Source organism: Lampetra planeri, chromosome 73 (assembly GCF_965212315.1).
Source record: "Lampetra planeri chromosome 73, kcLamPlan1.2.h2, whole genome shotgun sequence".
NCBI classification, from domain to species: domain Eukaryota; kingdom Metazoa; phylum Chordata; class Hyperoartia; order Petromyzontiformes; family Petromyzontidae; genus Lampetra; species Lampetra planeri.
In genome coordinates this window covers 520,200-544,596 of record NC_136178.1, presented here as the reverse complement: position 1 = coordinate 544,596, position 24,397 = coordinate 520,200, and the positions used below count along the sequence as shown (strand labels likewise).

At 54.3% G+C, this 24,397-nt stretch overlaps 1 protein-coding gene and 1 long non-coding RNA gene across 2 annotated transcripts; one reads left to right on the top strand and one right to left on the bottom strand.

Annotated features, from left to right (window-relative positions):
* Positions 1 to 313: 313 nt before the first annotated feature.
* Positions 314 to 17,760, bottom strand: LOC144737738 (uncharacterized). The gene is made up of 3 exons (XM_078620591.1): positions 9,541 to 17,760; positions 9,132 to 9,205; positions 314 to 880 (listed from the first exon to the last, which is right to left on the bottom strand). The coding sequence occupies exon 1, from the start codon at positions 17,232 to 17,234 to the stop codon at positions 14,427 to 14,429; it is 2,808 nt and encodes a 935-aa protein (XP_078476717.1). The 5' UTR covers positions 17,235 to 17,760; the 3' UTR covers positions 314 to 880; positions 9,132 to 9,205; positions 9,541 to 14,426.
* LOC144737744 (uncharacterized) lies at positions 10,498 to 18,488 on the top strand. Its single transcript, XR_013589068.1, has 3 exons — positions 10,498 to 10,585; positions 11,437 to 11,498; positions 18,357 to 18,488. It is a non-coding gene; the product is annotated as an uncharacterized LOC144737744 (long non-coding RNA).
* Positions 18,489 to 24,397: the final 5,909 nt, after the last annotated feature.

Sequence of the window (24,397 nt, the reverse complement as noted above, 5' to 3'; positions counted from 1 at the left end):
GTGACTTAACCGAAAAGAACCAAAGAATAATTCCTGCAGTCACGAAAGCTCCTAAATTAAGATTGAACCACTTCTACGGGGAAGTTTTAAGCTTATCCTTTTTCTTTCTGGCTATTTGTTCTCTCTGCCTGTGTCCTCTCTTTGGAATTTTCACACTTAAAATTCTAACTTAGCAAATTTTGAAACACGTAATCAACCAGGCTATGCGTTAATTGTGTGTTAACCGACTATCTGTGTTGTATTACATCACATTTTGATATTTTGCTAGGTTATTTAATTTTGGTGTGCCTGTCTCCTAATTTTCAATTTTGCGTGCCCGTTTTCAATTTTGCGTGCCCGTTCCACATTGTCATCTTACTTGCAACAGCAGTACGTTGCCGTACACTCATTGATGCTAATTCTCTCTGCCCCCTCCCTCTCTCCGTCCCCGCCCCCCCTCTCTATATTTAAGGGACCGTCACAGAAACGACCCCTCTCTTTGTGCCGATTTGTGTCCTCTCTCTGTGTGCCGTTGTGATGTCTGTCTGCTTGTATGTCTGTCTATAGTTTTCTAGTTAGATTTTTGTTGCTATTTCTTTTATACCTGATGATGATTGCTTGTGTTGCAATCGAAACGTCGTAATATGTTATTTTAATTTATTATTTTATTTTTAGACGTGACTTAACCGAAAAGAACCAAAGAACAATTTGATAGTATCCTTGAGAAGCGTCATATATGTTTTCAGTCATCATACAATGGCTCAACATGGTTAATTATGTTATCACGATTGAAGGGAAAGCTCGTGGACTCACTCCGTAAAGACACGGTAATCACTGTCAGAGGAGCTGCTCCATCCCACAGAGAAACCCAGAGTGGAGGAGAGGCATTGCTTCAGCAGACCTGGGGGAGGCAGTTCAGAAGTTGAGACGTCAACACCAACTACACCTTATGGAGAAATTAAAAAAAACACAACGTGACGGTTTCTGTATACACAAGTTAAGGCGTTGCATTGTTCTAATTTAGCGCAAATTCAAAAAGGTATGTGCACGACTTGACAGCACGAACCTCACACCAGGGATCGTCAACCTGCAGCTTCGAAGCCGCAGGTTGAAACATGGCTCTTGGTATTTTGTTCGTAGACCCCTGCATTAGACTCTTGAAATTGTAGTGGAAAGTTGCCAAGGTAGACCCTGATATATGCAAATTATCGACACGAGTGCACAGTTCGTTGTTACTACAATGTGTAAAGGAGAGCCAACACAAGATTGCAGGGGTTTCGTCTTTTAATCCTTTTCTCCCATCCACACCTGTCCCCAGCCATCCCAATCTCGTTCCCGCCAAAGGCCCCCTCTTCCCGCCCGTTCTCCCCTTATATCTCCTCGATCACCCTTCCCAATAACCCTCCTATTGGTGGAAATCCTTCCCCTGACACCCCTACATCACCCCCCCCCGAGAAAAAAAAACCGTCCTCGGTTCTGCCTCCCCCATGGACCATTTAAGTCTCCCCATGCCTCCCACCACTGACAGTGATGACAGCCCTTAACCCCCCTACAACCATACAATGCAATAGAACACAACAAAATCAATTGCGCGGCCTGCCCAGGTCTCCAGCCAGCGTCCCGTAACAGCCCGGACATCCACAGGCAGCAAATGACCGTGGCGGCCCCCTCCTTCGAAGGCCCTCTCGTCGCGGTCCCTGGTTCGGTGGTGCCGGTGTCGCCTTGCCTGGCGCCGCTGTCTCTCCGACCCCCGCTCGTGCCGCCGCTCCGTCAGGCCTCACATGGGGTGCTGTAGGTGACAAGGGAACACAGGGCACCGAACCCCCTGCCGGTCGGCGCGTGGTGGTCGGCGACCTTGGCCTGGGTCGGGATGATGATGATGATGTTGGCAGTGATGTTGGTGGTGATGTTGGTGAAAATGACGGTGGAGATATGTATGGCTTAAGGCGGGTGGGGTGTACAAACCATCGTCGCTTACCCAGTTGGACCTGGACGCACTGCGGTCGGAGTGCTTTAATGACCTCGACTGGCCCTTTCCAGGGTCGGTGCAGCTTTGGTGAGAGGCCAACCGGCACCTGAGGACAGTGTAGCCATGCCTGGTCCCCGACTTTAAAGGGCTTGGCTGTCACTGTCCTCTCCCGTATGCGTACATTACTCTCTTGGCTCGTGGCCGATGCGGCCTCGGCTGCTTGGCGGGCCTCTCTCAAATAAATGAGGGAGGTCTTTAGTGCCTTCGGCCATGCGTCAGCTCTTGCGGGAATGTCCGTCAGCTGCACCTCAATAGGCGGAACGGGATCCCGTCCGTACATCAGGAAAAACGGCGAGAACCCCGTCACCGCGTGCGGGGCCACCCTGTACGCCGCTAAGACCGAGGGAATGTGGAGGTCCCAGTCGGAATGGTTTTCGTCCACCACTTGGGACAGCATGGCCGCTATGGTGCGGTTAAGCCGCTCTACCATCCCATCGGTCTGGGGATGATACGGAGATGTTCGGACCTTTTTAGTGCCCAGGATAGAGCAGATGTCCTTCAATAGCTGTGAGGAGAAATTCCTGCCCTGATCCGTGAGCAACCGCTCAGGTGCCCCCTTATCAAGGACATAGCCTCCCACGAAGGCATCGGCGATGGTCTGTGCCGTTTGGTCCGGGAGGGCCCACGCCATCGGCCACCTCGTGCAGTACTCGACTCCGACCAACAGGTATTTATTTCCCCGTGGCGTGACCGGCAGTGGTCCCAGGATGTCCAACGCAACCAATTCGTTGACCCTGGTCACCGTGATGGGCTGTAGGGGCGCCCGGCTTACCCGGGGTGGCGGCTTTCGCCGCGCACATTCGACGCAGGTAGCGACCCATCGATGCACGTCAGCAGTCATACCTGGCCAAAAGTACCGACCCTGTAATGTGTACAGTGTCTTCTGCCCCGCCAGGTGCAGCAGCTGGCGACCGTGTACGTCCATAACCAATTGTTGACGCAGCGACTCCGGAACTACCAGGCATCGCCGGCGCCCTGTCGGGTCCCATCGCATGAGGAGGTCCTCCCATACGATGTACTCCTCCCCCCCTGCCTCTGCTGAGGCGCGTAGCGTACGCAGTGGGGCTTCCTCCAGCTGTAGCCGTCTCCAATCGTCCAAGGTCAGCCCCAGGTCATGGTCGGTCAGCTGGACCTCACCCTGTGCGCCCTCCGCCGTGCGTACGGGAGCGATGACCGTCCCCTCCGGCTTCGCCTCCTTGCAGCGTGCCCCGCCTGTGGTGCATGCACAAGGGCCCTGGGGCGCCAGTCGGGACAATGCGTCTGCGTTGGCGTGTCTGGTCCCTTTGCGATGCACTACTTGGTACCTGTACTCCTGCAGGCGCTCTATCCATCTGGCCAGCTGGCCCGAAGGCTGGTCGATGCGGAGCGAATACTGCAATGCAAAGCCGCGTGGTCAGTGCGGACCGTAAATTTGCGACCATACAGGTAGGGTCGGAATTGCTGCATGAAGTGAACGACTGCCAGAAGTTCCCTACGTGTGACGCAGTAGCGCTGCTCCGATGATGAAAGCACGCAACTACCGTAGACGATAACCACCTCCCGACCCTGCTGGACTTGCGACAAAACACTGCCGATGCCCACATCGCTGGCGTCCGTATCCAGGATAAAGGGGAGGCTAAAATCCGGAAAGGCCAATGGTGGTGCATCTGTCAGACGTGAGCGCAGCTGCTGGAATGCCTCTTCCTCCAGAGGGCCCCAATAAAACCTCTGGTTCTTCGCCGTCAACATGTGCAAGGGCTTGGCAATGGTTGCGAAGTTCGGTACAAACCGGCGGTAGTAAGAAACGAAACCCACAAACCGGCGTACCTCTGGAACCGTTGTGGGAACAGCCCAGGCCCTCACGCAGGCCGTCTTTTCCGGGTCTGTAGCCACTCCAGACTCACTGACGACGTGGCCCAAGTAGCGTACCGACGACTGCATAAGGTGGCACTTCGACGGCTTGAGCTTCAGGTTCGCGTTCCGGAACCGCAGGAATACCTGACGTAATCGGTCAATGTGTTCCTCGAATGATCGGCTGAAGACAATGACGTCATCCAGGTAGATGAGGCACGTTTCCCATTGGAGGCCTGCTAAGGCCAACTCCATTATGCGTTGGAACGTTGCCGGCACAGTCTGGAGGCCCATAGGCAGGCAGTTGAACTCGAACAGGCCCTGTGGTGTCCGGAACGCTGTTTTAGGCCGGGAGTCCGCGTCTAGTGGGACCTGCCAGAACCCGGACAATAAATCCAGCGTACTGAAAAATGTTGCTCCCGCCAGTGCATCCAATGAGTCGTCGATACGTGGTAGGGGATATGCGTCGGCCAGCGTGACGGCATTGATGCGTCGGAAGTCCACACAGAATCTCAGTGACCCGTCTGACTTCTTGACTAGGACCACCGGTGCTCCCCAGGGACTCGAGGATGGAGAAATTATGTCGGCCCGCAGCATCTCCTGCACCGCTTGTTGAATGTGGCCTTTTTCCATTGGGCTCATTCTATATGTGTTTTGGCGCAGGGGTGTGGCATCTCCCGTGTTAATGTGGTGCTGCGACAGATTTGTGCACCCTAGGTCGAACGGTCCCCGGCTGAACACGTCCGAGAACTCATGCAATAACGAGTGCAGCTGCTGTTTCTGGTCGAGCGGCAATCCCGGCTCAGGCCCCGCCAGCTGGTCCATCCACGATTCGGCCCCTCTGTCCTCGGACTGGCTGATGCTGCCTACAAGCTCGGGCTCTGTCCCTGGGGCTCCTAGTGACAAGGGACTAACGTGGGCCAGAACTGTTCCCTCCTGCACCGTCGCTGTTCTATCGGAGGTGTTCAGCACCTGAATGAACAGATGCTGGTTCCTCTGTACAATAGTTTCGGCTCCCACCAGCGCATGGTGATCCATGGCAGCTGACGCCGGAGACACCAAGATGGGTGAGTCTGGTCGGGCTGTCACGAGGGGGGACTGATATCGCAGCGGAATTAGCATCTGGGCTGCCGGGGGAATGGAGACAGACTTACTGACCAGAGCCTGCACGTAGGGTACACCCCGGCTGGCCCCCTCTGCCTTTAGGAAATGGAGATGCGTTCCCTGGACTTCCACCCGCCCATTGGCCAGATCGATTTTCATTGGCATCCACCTCAGAAAGTCCGTCCCCAACAGGCAGGGTACGGGCAACCTTGCGGAGACAAGGATGGGTCCTCCTACCGAAAGCTGCCCAATCTGTATCGGGGCTTCAACCTGGCCCAGGAAGCCCATGCTGCCTCCATTTGCTGCAATGAACGTTGTCTTGACGGGGACTAAAGGTCGGATTTTATCCGGCAGCATCTCGTGTGTAACGGGTTCCGGAGACACTTGTAGAGGTAACGTCTTTATTACAATCCAACACCACTCCAGCACTCCAACTCTCCAACAGTCCTGATACTCTGTTACAGCCTTGATACACAGCCTAGATACTCTACTCTGGCTATGCTCTGGAACTCGCCCTCACAAGGTTGTAGAGTCTGGAGTTCCAGTCCCACCACTGGCTCTCACAGCGTCCCAGGGTCCTCCGATGGCTGGTCTTGGGTCTTGGGTCTTGAGCTACGACTGGCCCTGATCATCCAGGGAGCTCCCCTTTAATGCCTAGTCCCCAACGAGGGGTGGGGCCGTGTGCGCCCCCAGATATCCCACAGAGCACACACAGCCCCCCCCTTTGGCGGCGCCAAGGGGCTTAAGCGCCTGGGAACCCAACGCCTGGCGCCAAGAGGCTTAAGCGTCTGACCCGCCTGGGAACCCAGCGCCTGGCGCCAAGAGGCTTAAGCGCCTGGCCCGCCCAGGGTCCCAGAGCCCCCAGCAGCACCTCCCTTCTTATGTCACTACACGTGCATGGTGCTCGAGATGATCGTGGCTGATGCCCCCATATCCACCAAGATACGTACCGACACTCCCGCGATTTCACCGACCAGGACCGAGGTTCCTGACGTGGCCGCTACCACCCGCCTTGCCAGCTTCCTCCATTGTGTGGCTGAGTCCGGCCACTGACCACGCGGCGTCTCGTTATCCTGTGGTGCATGGTGAGATGATGGGGGATGGATGTGAATGGACCGAAGATGGGGTTCCTCCCTTTGGAGTGCGTCGCAGCAGGGTGAACGCGCCCTTGTTACATAGTGTGGGCTTCCCCCTGGGTTGCGGGCTGGGCTCTCTATGTGGTGCAAATTGCCCCCCTTGGTGACGTAGGATGGGCCCCCCTCGTGGTGTGGGGGGGCCCCCCCATTGTAGGGGGCGGTGGGGACTGGGGGGTGGGCCTTCCTATGAGCCCCTCCCTTCTTCCCTCCCTTTCCTTTGTCACGGGGGCGTGGTCCCCCTGGTTCCGTCTCGCTCCGCCGCAATGCGGTGGTGAGGCGGGCCGTGGAACTGCTCCAGGGCGCAATGTCAATTTTGTGGGCTGCCTCAGCCCAAGAGCCGTTGCCCCTGGCAACTCGCCGGCGTCGCAGGTAACTGGTGACGTCACGCCCGCCCGCGACGTCACGCCCGCCCACGAAACCACACCCGCCCGCGAAACCACGCCCGCCCGCGATGTCACGCCCGTCCGCGACACCACGCCCGGCCACGACGTCACTGCCGGCCGCGACGCCCCCCCCAGCCGCGACGTCACTTCCGCCCGCGACACCACGTCCGCCCGTGATGTCACCTCCGCCCGCGACGTCACCTCCGCCCGCGACGTCACCTCCGCCCGCGACGTCACCTCCACCCGCGACGTCACCTCCGCCCGCGACGTCCCTCCCGACCTCGGCGCGATTCCCGGCGCGGTCCCCGGCCTCGGCGCGATCCCCGGCGCGGTCCCCGGCCCCGGCGCGATTCCCGGCGGGGTCCACGGCCCTGGCGCAATTCCCGGCGCTATTCCCGGCGCGATCCGTGACACCACTTTCGGCCGCGACGTCACTTCCGGATGCAACGTCACGTCCGTTCGCGACGCCACTCCGGGTCGCGACGCCACTTCTGGTCGCGACACGATCACCGGCCCCGGCGCAATCCCCGGCGCGATCCCCTTCCCCCGACCAGGACAGTGGGGACCGGGAACCGACACCGATGGCGCCCACCCCGAGGAGACTCCCGGTGAGTTCGCGGCGTCGGGGTTGTAATTGCTCGGCCCGACCGAGAGGCTGGGTGGGACGGCGTCACTCGCCTGGATCCTGTCGGCGTTCGGCCCCGGCGGGTTCCAGGTGGCGTTGGCGGCCTCCGGCTCCGTGCGGCACCCCATCGCCACATGCCCCTCTCGACCACAATGGTGGCAGACCCACGGGGCGTTCCGTCGGGGGGGCTCAGCGCGATGTTGTAGAGGCGCCTGCCAGCGACGCGGCGGCTGGTCGCGCCCCTGGTCCCTCTGCTCCGCCAGTCCCCGGATCGCCGCGTACACCTCCCGCAGCGATGGCTCCGGCTCAGACGTCGGGGGTCCGTTCCCAGCTGCCCCACAGGCAGCCTGTGGCGACGGTGCAGGTTCGGCGGTTGCTGTCGCTGGACCCAGTAGCGTCGCAGCAACGGCTCGGCTCTTCCCCCCCGCCGCGCCAGCCACCCTGCCCACGGGTGGCGCCCGGCCCATGACCTGCTCGTGGGCTTGGATGGTCCGGGCAGCCCACAGCGAGGTGCGTTCCTCCGGCGTCACCACGGGCATTACAACACCAGCGCGGCAAGCGTAGGCGATGAGGTGCTCGACCACGAGGTCCTCGAGCGCTTCTTCAGCCAGGCGAGGGAAAGCCCTCCTCGCCAACACGAGCAGCGCACCCCTGTAGGCTAAAGGGGATTCTCGAGCCCCTCGCTGGCGGTCCTGGAACCGTTTAAAGGCTCCTTCCGCCGGGCAATAGATCTCCCCCAAAGCCTCGTAGGCCGCCTGTAGCGTGGTCTTGCTGTGCGAGGGAAGGGAGGTGTAAGAGGAGAGTGCTTCTTCGCCAAGAACGGATGGCAGCGCTCGTAGTGCCTCTTCGTCTGTCCACTCAAGAGCGTGGAAGGCAGCCTCGAATCGGCAGACAAACCCCTCCCAATCTTCTTCCTTGGCCACGAACTTGTTGACGGGCCCCAGCCGACGCGGCCGTCCTGCCACCTGTTCTCCGTGTTGGGTGTTTAGCCCTGGGGGTTTTGGCGGGAGCGGCGGCGGCTGGCCTGACGAGGTTGGTTGCGGCTCGTGCCCGGCCGGCTGGTCGGCCTCCGGGTCCCGTGGCTTCTCCTCCCGTGGTACGCGTGGGGGTGGGGGTCCCGGTGCTGGCGGGCCCCCCATAGGGAGCCTCTGCAGTAGCTCCTGGAGTGCCCTCTCCACGCGGGCCATGCGGTCCTCCATGGGGTCCTCCAGGCGATCCAGGCCCCCTGCTGCTGCTTCTGATAGCAGGCCCCCTTGTTGCCCGGGATGGGAAGGATCCCCGGCCCCTGCTTCCTCTTCTCTTGGCTCTTTTCCGCGGGGATTCTTCTTTGTAGCCATTGTAGAATCCCACCGCTGCCACCAGATGTAAAGGAGAGCCGACACAAGATTGCAGGGGTTTCGTATTTTAATCCTTTTCTCCCATCCACACCTGTCCCCAGTCGTCCCAATCTCATTCCCGCCAAAGGCCCCCTCTTCCCGCCCGTTCTCCCCTTATATCTCCTCGATCACCCCTCCCAATAACCCTCCTATTGGTGGAAATCCTTCCCCTGACACCCCTACAAATGGAAAGGAAGAAGGCCATGATGATTTTGCCACGCGAGTGTTACGTATAGGTCGTGTGCAGTCAAATGGTGTACAATTCACTATTTTAAGTATAGTTGTAAGAGCCGTGCCAATCAGTCATAATCCATATTTTTCGAAAGCGTTATTATCGTAAAAAGGAACGTGCAAGGGAGAGTTAATGTCCCCGAATGCCCCCTTTTCCATGCGCTGGAGGATTATGAATCATCCCCGTGCCGGCCCGTGCCCAGCAGCCATCACGTCGCGTCACGTGACTACTGCAGCGCCAGACGCTCAAAGGCACCCCCCCCCACCTCGTCCAGGCAGCGCTCTTGTGGGCAACTCATGTCGCCGGTAACGGTTTTCCAGTTCACCGAGAGACGCCGCCATTCTAATCTTGCACACGGCGGTGTCTGTACACACGAGGTGATATTGAGAGAATGAGCGATGTGGTTGTCATGTGGCTCCAACAGCAGCGCCCCCTACCACTCGGCTCCCCCAGCGTCCGCGGTCCCAGCGACTGGCGAAGCCTCGCGAGGACGGAGCCCAGGCAGAGAAAGCTGCGGGGAGCACGAGAAACGTGACCGCCAAGACGAGAGATCGCAGGGGGAGAAGGGAGGCACCCCCCCCACTCCCAAAAAAAATGAAGTGGCCAGTAGCGACTTTAGTGAGCACCTATTCAAGGCCAGCACGGTGCACGATGTAGTTGGTGTGAACAGCGCCACACAAAGCCGCCTTTGGAACCCCTACGACCCACAATGGTGCAAGCGAGACATTTCAGGACCGCATTTCTCCATGCAGGTCAGTTACCCAAAAACGTACACAAGACGTCATTATCCAGAGCTGTTGAGGAACATCCCTGAACATCACTCGGCACGCTCCTCCGCCTCCTCACCTGGTCAGGAGCAGTAGAAGAACTCGCAGTGTCTCCATCGTAAAACAAATACTCGGCTGCGTCGCCTCCCTTAGGCCACGGCATCCCTTTTATATGGAAAACCCTCAGCGATCCCGATTGGATCAGATCCACCCACGCATTGTCTCATCAGCGAGATTTTATCAGAGCAGATGCACTCACCCTTTCACCAAGCTATTTGAGCTTTTTTTTATTCCACTAGTATCGCACTAGGTAATAAACCCCACGTCTTCCTCCCTTTTTTAGATGAGTGCAGAGCTGCTGTCTTACGAGAACTACCTCTACTACTGCCCGACGTCCAACACGGGCATTGTCCGCACAAACTACGTCGCTGTGCCGGTCGTTTGCCGCTATCCCAGGCGAGTTCACCAGCAGTCTCGTTTTGACGTTTGCTTCATTTAGAAGTCCAGCTAAACTGCTTGCAATTCTACCGCTGTCTTTAAAAAACTTCGTGCCGTTTCGGTGGCTTTAGCTTTGCGAGGCCTGAATTGCAATAAAGCCAAAATGACAGCGAGTTAATCCACCGATGGAAAGTCTCCCTGTGCTCTCTGTCGTGGGGGTTTTTGTGCAAACTTGGGTTCACATCAAGCGCCTGTGTCGTGGCCTGCCTCCAACATCCTGCCTTGCAATTGTCCACGCCTGAAGTGGTGCATGCATTGCATACTGTGTGAACCACGGTCCCCTGAATTATACTCCAATGCATAGCATTCATCGCACCAAGTCTCATACTTAATCTTATTTGGTCCTCGTCGGATATAAGTCTTGCACTTTGCGATGTTAAATGTACTCTGAAAATGTGGTTCAGTATATCTTAGCTTGTCTACTTACGGCATTGCAATAAGACTCTGGTCATAATTGGTGCTGTTGAGCATCACCCACTTCTGCTCGTTGTAGAGAATGTGTGCCTGATCTCCTTACTGCAGGAAAGGAAACGTGTCCAGCAATGCCATCAAAGACACATGGATCCCCTTCAGGAGCGCCAAGGTTATGCAGCAGCAGCTGAGCTTCACGCTGAGGCTCATGACCGGTCAGTGGTGATGTGAGGACGTTGATTGCTTATTATGCACATAGCAGTTTAGACTTCAAGATGTTTGCTTGGTATTGAAGAATAGGCCAGATATATGCCCGAGGTCCCTAAACTTTATCTGAGGTTTAATAGGTTTTCCCTTTTTTTTTTCTGGCAACAAAACGGGTGTTAAGATGTTAAAACACCAAACAAAACTTTTGCAAGGAATCATGCCTGCAGATACTTGTGGTGAAAATATAAACAAAAAAACATGCTCTGACAGTATATACACTGTCTTTGAAACTGATCCACACCAAAGACGGCTTTCTTTAGAGCCTCGTCTCAAACAGTGTTAGATCAGAGGACGCCAAAAGGCAAACAGCACAAAGACAATGCACTATCAGGACACTGAGAGCTCGGGTGAGCAGCTACATCATGGGACCTCCTTTGCCAGTGTTAAAATATAAGAATAGGTTTCCCCTTTCAGGCAACAAAACAGCTGTTAAGATGTCCAAACACCAAACTGAAACCTTTTAGAAGGAATCATGTCTACATTAACCACAATACTTGTGGTCAGAATAAAAATGTGGAAGTTTTTAGTTTGTTTGCATTCTGACCACAAATGTTGTGATTTAATACAGACATAATTCCTTGTAAAGGGTTTCAGTTTGGTGTTTTAACATCTTAACACCTGTTGCCAGAAAGGAAAACCTATTCTCATATTTTGCTACTGGCAAAGGGGAGGTCCCATAATTTCTGGGATTCTTCCACAAGCAGTGGCGTGAGCAAGCACTTTCCTGGCTGCGCTTTTAGTCTGCACTCGACATTGGCAATTGTGTTTTTTGAAGTTGTCTAATTGTTTTTTTATGAAGACGACTGGAGTGTGGCGCGACCTTCCACCATATACCAGCTGGGCCAGACTCTGCATGTCGAGGTGAGCGTGCAGATGTAACGGGTTCCAGAGACACTTGTAGAGGTAACTTCTTTATTACAACACAACACTCCAACAGTCCTGATACTCTGTTACAGCCTAGGTACACAGCCTAGGTACACAGCCCCCGATCGTCTAGGGAGCTCCCCTTTTTATGCCTAGTCCAACGAGGGGTGGGGCCGTGTGCGCCACCAGACATCCCACAGAGCACACACAGCCCCCCCCCGTTGGCGGCGCCCAAAAGGCTTAAGCACCTGGAAACCCAACGCCTGGCGCCCAGAGGCTTAAGCGTCTGGACCCCCTGGGAACCCAGCACCTGGCGCCCAGAGGCTTAAGCGTCTGGACCCGCCCGGGAACCCAGAGCCCCCAGTAGCCCCTCCCTTCTTATGTCACTACATTACCCTCCTCTACGTAGCCTCCAGCCGACCCGGCTGTCAAAAAAAATACAATTGTACAATAAATTATTTGTTAACCATCAGAATGAGTGTGTGACAACTCAAGAAAAAAAAAAAGAGAAGAAAGCGCCTCTCCCCCTCCTGTGGTCACCGATGCAGAACAACACTGTATAAACACATATATGCAGGATGAACGCACGCCCCAATCGCCCACTATACATGATGGCAAGGTGAGTGGCGTCGCGTTGAGACGAGAGTTCGTGGGCGGGGGTCATGAAAATCGTTTGAGTTTTGAGCGAGTCCGAGTGGCAGGTCCATCGGTTGCGACGGAGGCGGGAGGGGACCAACGACCCGCTGTTGCGCTTGTGTCCTGGGTCGCTGATCCCGCGGGCAAGCTTGTTCCCGCTGGGTCGGCCGTGGCGGGTTTCATTCCCAAGCCACCTGAGGGCGGGACAGCGGGACCTGCCCGAGAGTTAGAAGCAGCATCATCGCGGCACGGCTCGTCAGACATGTCGCGCTCTCGGCCCCGGAGAAGTGAAGGAGGTGTGTAGGGTTGAATGTAAGGTTTTAGACGTGACGGGTGCACGAACCAACGTCGCTTGCCATGCTGGATCCTGACACACTGCGGGCGGAGAACGCGAATAATAACAACCGGGCCTCTCCAAGGCTTAAGCAGTTTTGAGGAAGTAGCCAATGGTACCTGCGGGCAGTGGAGCCAGGCGCGGTCCCCTTCTACCCAAACGTGGCGGGATGTGCGGAGATTCCGCAACCGCTCGTTGGCAAGCTGACGGGCTTCTGAGTTATTTTGAGCAGCCTCCCGGGCATCCACGAGACGACGCACATTAGCACGGATGTGGTCGGCACTCTTAGCCTTAGGTGCGGGCTGTTTAATGTGCAATTGTACGTCGATTGGGGGCCAAACCTCCCTACCATACATAAGATAGAATGGCGAGTACCCCGTGGCCGCATGGGGCGCCATTCTATAGGCGGCCAAGACACCAGGTATGTGGAGATCCCAATCAGTCTGTGACTCAGACACCTGGTGGCTTAGCATGGAGGTAAGTGTCCTATGTAATCGCTCGACCATACCGTCAGTCTGGGGGTGATATGGCGAGGTGCGAATTTTGTGTGTCTCTAGCAGGTTGCACACATCCTGCAACAGGGTGGAAGAGAAATTTTTTCCTTGGTCGGTCAGCAGGCGTTCGGGAGCACCCTTATCCAGGACATAGCCCTGGAAAAAGGCCTCCATAATGGCTGCTGCAGACTGGTTGGGGAGTGGCCAGGCCATAGCCCATCGGGTAAAATATTCGACCCCAACCAAAAGGCACTTACTACCCCGAGGAGTAGCGGGAAACGGACCCAAAATATCCAATGCGACGATCTCATTGACCGGCCAGAAAAATTCCAATTGGATTTTAGCTAGTGTTTTCTGAACACCCAAGTGCAAGAGGCGACTGTGGGTTTCCCACACAAGTCGCCCCTGCAGGGAGGTGGGCACCACCAACGTGTGGGATTTGGACCCCCCATCCCAATGCATGAGGACGCCTTCCCGGATGACATATGATACGGGGCCCCCCTGCCCTCTGTGACCCTCGGCATCCCTAGCGCGGCGTCTCAATTTGAGGAGGGAGACGTCTTCCATCTGAAGACGTCCCCAGTCGTCCAACCCGAGGCCCAGCAATGCGTCCTGCGGAACTTGTGTGGAGGGAGCCCTGTGGTCCCCGACCCCATCCCCGGCCGCGGCCGCAAGGGATGGGGGCGGTACCCCGTCAGGCTGCCTACAATGCCCCGCACCCAAAAAACAAGCACAGCGCCCATTGTTCGGCAGTCGCGACAACCCGTCGGCGTTCCCGTGTTGAATCCCCTTGCGGTAAATGACAGTGAACGCAAAGTCCTGGAGGATCTCGAGCCAACGCGAGAGCTGTCCAGATGGTTGGTCCACTCGCAAGGCGTATTGTAGCGCCGCGTGGTCGGAGCGTACTGTGAAATGCCTGCCATACATGTATGGTCTGTACTGCTTTATAAAAAAAACGATAGCAAGCAATTCGCGGCGTGTCACGCAGTAACTTTGCTCCGCGGGCGACAGCACCCTGCTGCCATAGGCGATGACGCGCTCCACTCCATTGACAATTTGCGACAGCACCCCTCCAATTCCGGTGTTGCTGGCGTCTGTATCCAGAATGAACGGAGTGGTAAAATCTGGATAAGACAGGGTAGGAGCATCGACCAGTGCTTTTCGGACGGCATTGAACGATGCCTGTTCTAACTCTCCCCAACGGAATTTTACCCCTTTGGCCGTTAATGCGTGGAGGGGCTTCGCGATGGATATGAATCCCGCAACAAATCGTCGATAATATGAGGCGAAGCCGATAAAACTCCGCACCTCCCCAACAGAGGTAGGAGTTGGCCATGAGCGCACGCAATTTGTCTTTTCGGGGTCCGTGGCAATTCCCGAGCGGCTGACAATATGGCCCAAGTAACGAACCGAATCCCTCATGAGGTGGCACTTTTGCGGTTTGAATTTGAGGTTAGCCGCTCACATTTTAAGGAAAACTGCCTTCAATCGCGTGAGGTGTTCATCAAAAGTTTTGCTGAACACGATTACAACGTCGAGGTAGATTAGGCAAGAATCCCACTGGAGCCCAGCGAGGACCAGCTCCATCAGGCGCTGGAACGTCGCCGGGGCCGAGTGAAGACCCATGGGAAGTCTGTTGAATTGGAACAGTCCCTGCGGTGTGCGAAAGGCCGTCTTTGGTTTGGATGCGTCATCAAGGGGTAGCTGCCAAAACCCCGAGAGGAGATCCAAGGTGGAGAAGTAGTGCGCACCTGCTAAGGCATCGAGCGACTCGTCCATCCTGGGAAGCGGGTAGGCGTCGGCCACAGAAATCTTATTAAGTTTCCTGAAGTCAACACAAAAGCGGAGGCTCCCGTCGTGCTTCTTAACAAGAACGATCGGCGCCCCCCATGGGCTATTTGATGGCGCAATGACATCGGCCGCCAACATATCGTTGACGGCCACCCGTACATGTTCCTTTTCGGCCGGGCTCAACCGGAATGGGTTTTGACGAATTGGAGCGGCATCACCCGTGTCGATGTGGTGGCTTAGCAATTTAGTGCAGCCAATGTCGAATTTGCTTTGACTGAAAACGTCGGCGAAATCGCTCAACAGCGTGCGTAATTTAGCATGCTGTAATGGTGACAAATCGGCAGAGGTGGAGCAAAGCGCGTCGAGCCATCCTGTGTCAGGACCTGGCTTGGCAACGGAAGAGGACTCGCCCCCTACGTGACCCACGATCACATCTTCTGGCGGGGCTGGCGTCGCGTGAGCAAGCACCATTCCCTGACAGATAACGGTCGTTTCCAATCCCGCATTAAGGACCTGGATAAAGGGGTCGTGGTCGCTTCGCACGAGCGTTTGTGCACACACGAGGTCCGACACCCGCTCAGCTGAACGCGAAGGCCCGATCACAGCACCCCCCATGAACGCGTTGTAATCAAGGGGTTTACGAAACCGGAGGGGAACTAACATCTGAGAGCCAGGAGGAATGTGAATTGTGCACGCCGCCAACGCCTGCACCGTCGTAGATGCGGAGTGCAACCGAGTGGGTGTGGGTAGGAAGGCCATGCGTCGGCCGGAGGGGAGCTCAATACACCCTTTGTTAATGAGAATTTTAATGAGCGTCTTCCCCAAGAAATCTGTTCCGAGGAGGCACGGAACGGCGAGGGTTGATGAGACCAAAATGGGCCCAACTAATTGGACGTCAGCAATGCGGATCTGAGCATTGATCTGTCCGGTGATGCCCAACGAACCCCCATTTGCGGCATAGCATGGAACATCAACTGGCTGCAAGGGACGGCATGTATCGGGCAGAATGTTATAAATTATGTCTGAAATGATGGTCGCCGACGCACCCGTATCGATCAACATACGAACATCAACGCCCTCGATGGAACCCACTACGGCAGAGGACCCTGCCGCCGCGGCAACGACCCTATGGGCCAACTCGGACCATTGACCTGGTCCGAGCGCCCGGTTGTTCAATGATGGGCCCGAATCCCCCTCCTTCGAAGCATGACCCCCCTGTGTGGTGTGAGGGTGCGTGCTTGTTGTAAGTGGGGGCCGAGAGTGCGAGGTGTCGTGACTCGCCTGAGTATGCCGAGGATACGGTGGTGGCCAAGGCGCCGGAGGTCCTGAAGTCCGGCATCGGGGGACCCGGCAGCCGGACGCCACATGGCCCCGAAGGCCACAGTTGTGGCAGACGATGGACGCCCCGTCCTGGCGCGAGATTGGCCGGTCCCGCTGGTGGTGATCTCGCTGGGATCGCCAGTTGGACGATCCGCGATTTTGTGTTGCCGTGAAGGCCTGATGAGGCCCCGAATACACGTCATAGGCTTGTGCATCAGGTGGGCCTGCGCAGGCGGCGATGGTCGTGTCCTCATCGCAATGTAGGTGTGCTTGGATGCACCTGGCAGCACGTAGCGACGTGAAGTCGTCGTCGTCGGCTGTCGGCATGGCAACTCGAAGCTGGCGGGCCAAGCTCATGAGCTTCTGCAGCACGAGTGACTCCACAGCGTCTTCATCCATGCGAGGGTAGGCAACCCGCGCCATGGCCAGCAGCGCGCTGCGGTACCCCATCGCCGACTCGAAGGCCTTCTTCCTCCTCGCATCGAAGCGGTGACGTGCTTCGGACGGGGATCCATAAATCAGCCGCATCTGATGAAGGGCATCCGTGAGCGTGGCACGTTTCGCTCGTGGCACCACAAGAAGTGCTGCGAGGGCGTCGTCGTCGAGCATGGCCGGGAGGCTCTGGAGCGCTTCATACTCCGACCAGCCGGACGTCTCTATAAGAGAGACGAACCGGCGTTCGAACGCTGCCCACTCACCCCCCTCTGAAGAAAATGCCTTGAGTTCCGGCAGGCGTTGCTGGACGTGAGCCAAGCGCTCGTTGCCTGGCAACCCGGCTGAAGCTGGCTTCGCGTTCGCAGCGCTGTCACTCGGCGGTGAGGGACGCAGCGCTGATGACGCGGCGTTGCTAGGTTGCAGACAGCTGTCACCCGGCGGTGAGGGACGCAGCGCTGATGACGCAGAGTCGTTTGGTTGGCCGACGCTGGGCCCAGAAGTGACGTCGCTCCCAGCGGTCATTGCTCCCCCGGCAGAAGTGACGACACACCCGGATGTATTTGCGGCGGGAACGGCTGCCATCTTTGTGTGGGAGCCGGCGGAATGGAGCGGCCGCTGCGCCGCCTCTCTCCCTCCTGTCTCCGCCTGTGAGCGACGCATGTCGTCCAGGATGGAGACGGTGGCGTGGAGCAGCTCGGTGAGGCGAAGCAGCGTTTCCTCCATTGCTGCTCCCGACGCTGGAGGAGGATCGGCAGGTGTGGTGGACGACTACTCAGCCGGCGGTGCGGCGTCGTTGTCGGCCCGAGTTGGCTGCCCCGTCGCCGCTTGCTCTTCAACATCGCCGTCAGGACTGAAGGTACGTGGCTTACTTCTTGTCTCCATTGCCACTTCTGACGCCAAATGTAACGGGTTCCGGAGACACTTGTAGAGGTAACTTCTTTATTACAACACAACACTCCAATAGTCCTGATACTCTGTTACAGCCTAGGTACACAGCCTAGGTACACAGCCTAGATACTCTACTCTGGCTACGCTCTGGAACTCGCCCTCACAAGGTCGTAGAGTCGGGAGTTCCAGAGTCCCACCACTCGCTCTCACAACATCCCAGGGTCTTCAGATGGCTGGTCGTGGGTCTTGGGTCTTGAGTTACAACTCGCCCCCGATCGTCTAGGGAGCTCCCCGTTTTATGCCTAGTCCAACGAGGGGTGGGGCCATGTGCGCCACCAAACATCCCACAGAGCACACACAGCCCCCCCCCCCCCCCCCCCCCCGTTGGCGGCGCCCAAAAGGCTTAAGCGCCTGGGAACCCAACGCCTGGCGCCCAGAGGCTTAAGCGTCTGGACCCGCCCGGGAACTCAGAGCCCCCAGCAGCCCCTCCCTTCTTATGTCACTACACAGACACTGAACCACGTTCCACTCAGGATCTTTGTGGTCGGCTGCCTTTGCAACCCTGGTTCTGTACAGGGACTCTCCCCTTCACTACCAAATAATTTCAAACTCTGGATGAGATTTCTCTCTCCACTGCTTGAATATATAACATAGCCTGACCTTGGAATTCCGCTGAATCTTGCTCTGGTTAAGCCTGACCAGGTGTATGGTTAATGCTTTTCATCATGTGGTGTCTGTCGGTACACTACTGATGAGAGATGTGGTCAATGTGCGCCATTGGTGACTGCTTTGGTTTGCGGGTGGCGCGGGTGGGAGGAGCCCCTCAAGAGGTGGGCTTGGCGCACCCTCGGTGCAGTATTATACAGTGGAAGAGGAGTGCTACATCTCCTAGCGCTGGCTTTCTGCTGGCCTGCCCTATGTAAAGCCACGTGTCATACGTCTACGTTGTCTGTGCAGGTGTCTTGTGGATGGCAAAGTCTCGTATGATGCTCACCTTACTTCTGGCTTCCTGCTCCAGCAAAGTGACAACGTCCTTCGCTTCTTCATAGATTCCTTCCGCTTCCTTGCGAAGTTGACCAACAATGGCGATCAGGTGATCTACTGTCATGCAGGCTTCTACAGAAACCACCTTTAGCCACATGGTGGTAGGCAGTGTGGTTGAGGTGAGAACCCATCTTCCTCTTCTCAGTCCAGGTTTTCGTCTTCTGCCAGCTGAAGGTTGCAGATGTTGCTACAACTCTAAACGGCTGTCAATAAAGCTTGCACCTACAGCCCCTCGGCTGCATACAGGTTGGTCTGCTTCCTTACATTGCCCATGAATTTGTTTTTCAGTGTCTTCCATCCAATAGCTCAATCCATGCTTTGCATGTGGGCTACACCATATTGCTTGTAGTGGTTTTTGGGTATTTTTGTCTTAGTGATTTTTTGGTGTTTGTGGGTTTTCGGTTTTTGGGTATTTTTTTCAGTTTAGTGATTTTTGGGTATTTCAGGTTTAGTAGTTTTGGGGTTTTTTTCTGTTAGTAGTTTTTGGGTATTTTCTTCAGTTTGTAGTGGGTTTGGGGTATTTTCTTCAGTTTTTAGTGTTTTTGGGTATTTTCGTCGTGTTTTTTCGGTTTTTGTTTAATGATTTTTCGGTATTTTATAAGTTTTTAGTGGGTTAGGGGTATTTTTGTCTCTTTTTACTGTTTTTGGTTACTTTTTCGGTTTTTAGTGTTTTTTGGGTATTTTTTCAGTTTAGTGGTTTTGGTTTATATTCGTCTGGTTTTAGTGGTTTTTGGGCATTTGTCGGTTTTTAGTGGTGTTTGGGCATTTTTGGGGTTTTTAGTGGTGTTTGGGCATTTTTTCAGTTTAGTGGTTTTGGGGTATTTTCGTCTCTTTTTAAATCCTTTATATTAAGTTCACTTGCTTGCTTATGACCGTGCAAATCTTGGTCGTTTTTTAACCCACTTCCTGTGATCCAATCGAGCTGACATTTTGCACACAGACTCGTTGTGCGTGACAATTTCTTTTCGTGAAAAAAAATTACCAAAATTTGACACTTTTTAGGAATTTTTTTTAAATATTTAATTACCAATTGCTTAATGGCGCCAGGCAATCATCTGACCCATAGGTGGCAGCCATCTCAAGCCAGAGGACGAGAAGATTCTAGCCGCCACGCATATAAAGGATTTATCGTGAAAAACTTTGTTTTTACGGGTTAATTTTTACTGTTTTCTTGGTTACTTTTTCGGTTTTTAGTGTTTTTTTTGGGGTTGTTTTAGTGTTTGGGTATTTTTTTAATTTAGTGGTCTTGGGGTATTTCCGTCTGTTTTTAGTTGTTTTGGGGTACTTTCGTCTGTTTGTTGTTTGGTATGTTTTCAGTATTTAGTGGTTTTGGGGTATTTCAGTCGGTTTATAGGGATTTTTGGGGGTTTTTTCGGTTTTTAGTGTTTTTTGTTTCGGTTTTTAGTAGTTTTATTTTTTCTTCAGTTTTTAGTGTTTTTTGGGATTTTTCGATTTTTAGTGGTTTTTGGGTATTCTTTCAGTTAATGATTTTTGGGTATTTTTTCAGTTATTAGTGTTTTTGGGTATTTGTTTAGTGGTTTTTGGGTATTTCTGTCTGTTTATAGGGTTTTATCGGTTTTTAGTGGTGTTTGTATTTTTTCAGTTATTGGTGTTCTTGGGTATTTTTTTGGGATATTTCCATTTCTTTTCAGTGTTTAGTGTTTTTTCGGTTTTTAGTGGTTTTTTGAGCTTTCAGTTTTTAGTGATTTTGGGGTATTTCCGTCTGTTTCTAGTGTTTGGAATTTTTTCGGTTTTTAGTAGTTTTTGGGTATTCTTTAAGTTTCTAATGGTTTTGGCGTATTTTTTTCAGTTACTAATGCTTTTGGGTATTTTTTTGTGGTTTTGGTATTTCCGTCTTATAGGGTTTTTTTTTGTTTCATTTCGGTTCTTGGTGTTTGGGTATTTTTTCAGTTATTAGTGTTTTGGGATATTTTCAGTTTTTAGTGGTCTTGGAGTATTTTCGTCTGTTTTTACTGTTTTTTTGGTTGCTTTTTCGGTTTTTGTTTTTGGGTTTTATTCCTGGTTTTAGTGGTTTTGGGGTTTTTCCGTCTGTTTTTAGTGTTTTTAGGGATTTTTTTGGTTTTAGTGTTTTTTCAGCATTTTTTAGTTTTGGTGTTTCGTTTTAGTGTTTGGGTTTTTTTTTCAGTTTTTAGAGGTTTTGGGATATTTCCGCTGGTGGTGGTGTTGATGGTGGTGACCACCGAGGTACAAGTGCACAGCGCTCCCATGTGGCCACCACCACGAGGTACACGTGCACAGCGCCCCCGTGTGGCCACCACCACGAGGTACACGTGCACAGCGCCCCCGTGTGGCCACCACCACGAGGTACACGTGCACAGCGCCCCCGTGTGGCCACCACCACGAGGTACACGTGCACAGCGCTCCCGTGTGGCCACCACCATGAGGTACACGTGCACAGCGCTCCCGTGTGGCCACCACGAGGTACACGTGCACAGCGCTCCCGTGTGGCCACCACCACGAGGTACACGTGCACAGCGCCCCCGTGTGGCCACCACCACGAGGTACACGTGCACAGCGCCGCCGTGTGGCCACCACCACGGGGTACACGTGCACAGCGCTCCCGTGTGACCACCACCACGAGGTACACGTGCACAGCGCTCCCGTGTGGCCACCACGAGGTACACGTGCACAGCGCTCCCGTGTGGCCACCACCACGAGGTACACGTGCACAGCGCCCCCGTGTGGCCACCACCACGAGGTACACGTGCACAGCGCCCCCGTGTGGCCACCACCACGAGGTACACGTGCACAGCGCCCCCGTGTGGCCACCACCACGAGGTACACGTGCACAGCGCCCCTTAAACACCAACCATTTAAACACAACCCCTCAATGCAAACCATTTAAACAACCCTTAAACGCAACCCTTAAACACAACCCTTAAACGCCAAACATTTCAAACACAACCCTTAAACGCCAACCATTTAAACACAACCTTTAAACGCCAACTCTTAAACACCAACCATTTAAACACAAATCCCTTGAACGCTAACCATTAAACGCCAACCATTTAAACACAACCCTTAAACGCAAACCCTTAAACGCATATCCTTGAGTTGTGTTTTAAATGGTTGGCGTTTAAGGGTTGTTTTTGAAATGTTTGGCGTTTAAGGGTTGTGTTGTAAATGGTTGGCGTTTAGGGGTTGTGTTTAAATGGTTGGCGTTTAGGGGTTGTGTTTAAATGGTTGGCGTTTAGGGGTTGGCGTTTAAGGGTTGTGTTTTAAATGGTTGGCGTTTAGGGGTTGTTTAAATGGTTAGCGTTTAGGGGTTGTGTTTTAATGGTCGGCGTTTACATGGTTGGCGTTTACATGGTTGGCGTTTACATGGTTGGCGTTTACATGGTTGGCGTTTACATGGTTGGCGTTTACATGGTTGGCGTTTACATGGTTGGTGTTTACATGGTTGGCGTGGGGCCGTTGGCCCCCGAGGTCTCTCCCTGCTGCGTGCCGACTGCAGGGGTCCCGCCGTTTGCCGACCCCTCGCTGGTCTGCGAACAGCTGCTGCCGCCGCTGGGCTCATCGCTCGACGGCTCCCCTCCCTGGTCCGCACCTCCGCGAGCTCGCGTGAGAGGCATGGCTCGTCGCCGACTCCCGTACGCCTGTAAACACTGCGTTGGCTCTCCGCCAATCACACGCTCTGAACGGAGGGTCAGGGGTCGAAGGGCGAATGACGTTGCTCGCACCCGCGCGGCCTCCACGAGCGGGCGAGAACGCTCGTTTAAAGGGACCGCGGAACAGGTGTTTACGGTGGTTGTGAGCCCTCACACCGCACAAGTCTCCGCGGCGACAGACGGAGCGGGTACCCGTGGACGCACCGACCACCCACGTTACGAGCGTACACACATACACACAGCACCACGCGCTTTCACCCACTCGTAAAACCACACGAGGCTGCGATGGGTTATTAATGATTTATTATTGGCCGACTGCGATTTACTTTTGGTCAGTATGGATCGGCGAGGCAGGTCTACGCTATCGTCCCAGGGTCTGTACCCGATTTATCTGATTTGATAGGCTCTAAGCGGTTCTGGTTCCTCTAGCCTCTATCCCAATACTCCCTTTCCGCTTACTCACGGTTAGATGCCCACGGCGTTCCGTTGGTCTCGTCCTCGCTGCGCACCTCGACGCGTCACACGGACGTTCGAGTGGCCGAGCTAGAGACCGTCCCGAGGGCTGACTACATCAAAGGCCTCCGACCCGAGGGCCCTCCCGGCCAATCAGGTCGTCGTACTCGTTCAGCCGTATTCCCGGTTTCCCTAACAATGGCCGGCCGCGGCGCCGGTGGCGCCGGCGGCGGCCCACGGGTGCCTTTGTTATGCCAATCAGCCGCGGCTTCCGTAACAAAGGCTCGCCGTGGGCTGCTGCGCGCCGGCGGTTCCCGAGCACACCGCCATGCCAATCAGCCGCCCCCCCCCCCCTCTGGCTTCCCCTTAGTTCGTGGTTGTGGACCCCTGCCTGCCTCGCCGATACGTGTGTGGGGGGTGCGTTTCAACCGCGGTGGCTGGGCAGCCCCCCGCCGTGACCATGCAATCTTAACCCAGGTCACAGCGCCGTGGTGCGAATTAGCATCGGGGGGTCGTCCAATTCCCTGGCCACAGGAAACCGTGAAGATTATCCCTACGAGGGCTTTTGGGTGAACCTGCCAGCCAGGGGACCTCCCCTCGGAGCTTAATGGGGGGGGGGGAATTGTGTGAGGGTGTGTTTGTGGGGAGCGGTGAGGGGGAAGCGGGGTAGGCCCCATCGCTTGGTGGTGGCGAGGTCGTAGATGGGGCACCCGCCGAGCGGCTTCGCGGTGGCGACATCACAGTAGGCGTTTTAAGGGTTGTGTTTACATGGTAGGCGTTTAAGAGGTTGGCGTTTAAAAAAGGGGTTGGCGTGTTTAAGAAAAAAAGGGGTTGGCGTGTTAAAGAAAAAAAGGGGTTGGCGTGTTTAAGAAAAAAAAGGGGTTGGCGTGTTTAAGGATGAAAAAAAGGGGTTGGCGTGTTTAAGAATGAAAAAAAAGGGGTTGGCGTGTTTAAGGATGAAAAAAAGGGGTTTGCGTGTTTAAGGATGAAAAAAAAGGGGTTGGCGTGTTTAAGGATGGAAAAAAAAGGGGTTGGCGTGTTTAAGGATGAAAAAAAGGGGTTGGCGTGTTTAGGGATGAAAAAAAGGGGTTGGCGTGTTAAAGGATGAAAAAAAAGGGGTTGGCGTGTTAAAGGATGAAAAAAAGGGGTTGGCGTGTTTAAGGATGAAAAAAAGGGGTTGGCGTGTTTAAGGATGAAAAAAAAGGGGTTGGCGTGTTTAAGGATGAAAAAAAAGGGGTTCGTGTATTTAAGGATGAAAAAAAAGGGGTTGGCGTGTTTAAGGATGAAAAAAAAGGGGTTGGCGTGTTCTTGGTTCTTTCGGTACAGTCACGTAGAAGGGAAATAATAAAATAATAAAAATAAAACATAATAAAATCAGTCTCACGACGTTTCGGCCACAACGCAAGCAGCCGTCCTCAGGTGAAGAATGAAACACCACCAAGCTTGGAGTGTATATTTGAGCTGGGTTGGAGGGGGAAGAAGAGCGCCTTGACAAAATAATTTGCATATAAATAGGAATTTAGCATATTTATGGGAAATGCGTAGGAGGTGGGTGGGGGGTTTCAAAGTCATTATGCAGGATTAGCAGCATCAAAGGGAGGGGATAGGCGTAGCATTAACAAAGGGAAGGAATGTTAATAGTATGTAGCTGCAGTTACTAAACCACCACGTAAAAAACTAAAGTATAAACTACATAGTATCATCAGTATACTAAATATACTCTCCAATAAGCTGAGCTACTAACAGTAAGTAATACATTACAATTCTATGTCGCACAAAATACAATATGCTTCCAGCTAAACTTTTTTCTCTTACATCACACGGGTCTACCCCGTACTATATACTACCATAGACAAACCCAACATTAAATTA

Excerpts from the sequence above, each read along its gene's own strand:
- LOC144737738 (XM_078620591.1), bottom strand. The coding sequence starts at position 17,234 with ATGGAGGAAACGCTGCTTCGCCTCACCGAGCTGCTCCACGCCACCGTC.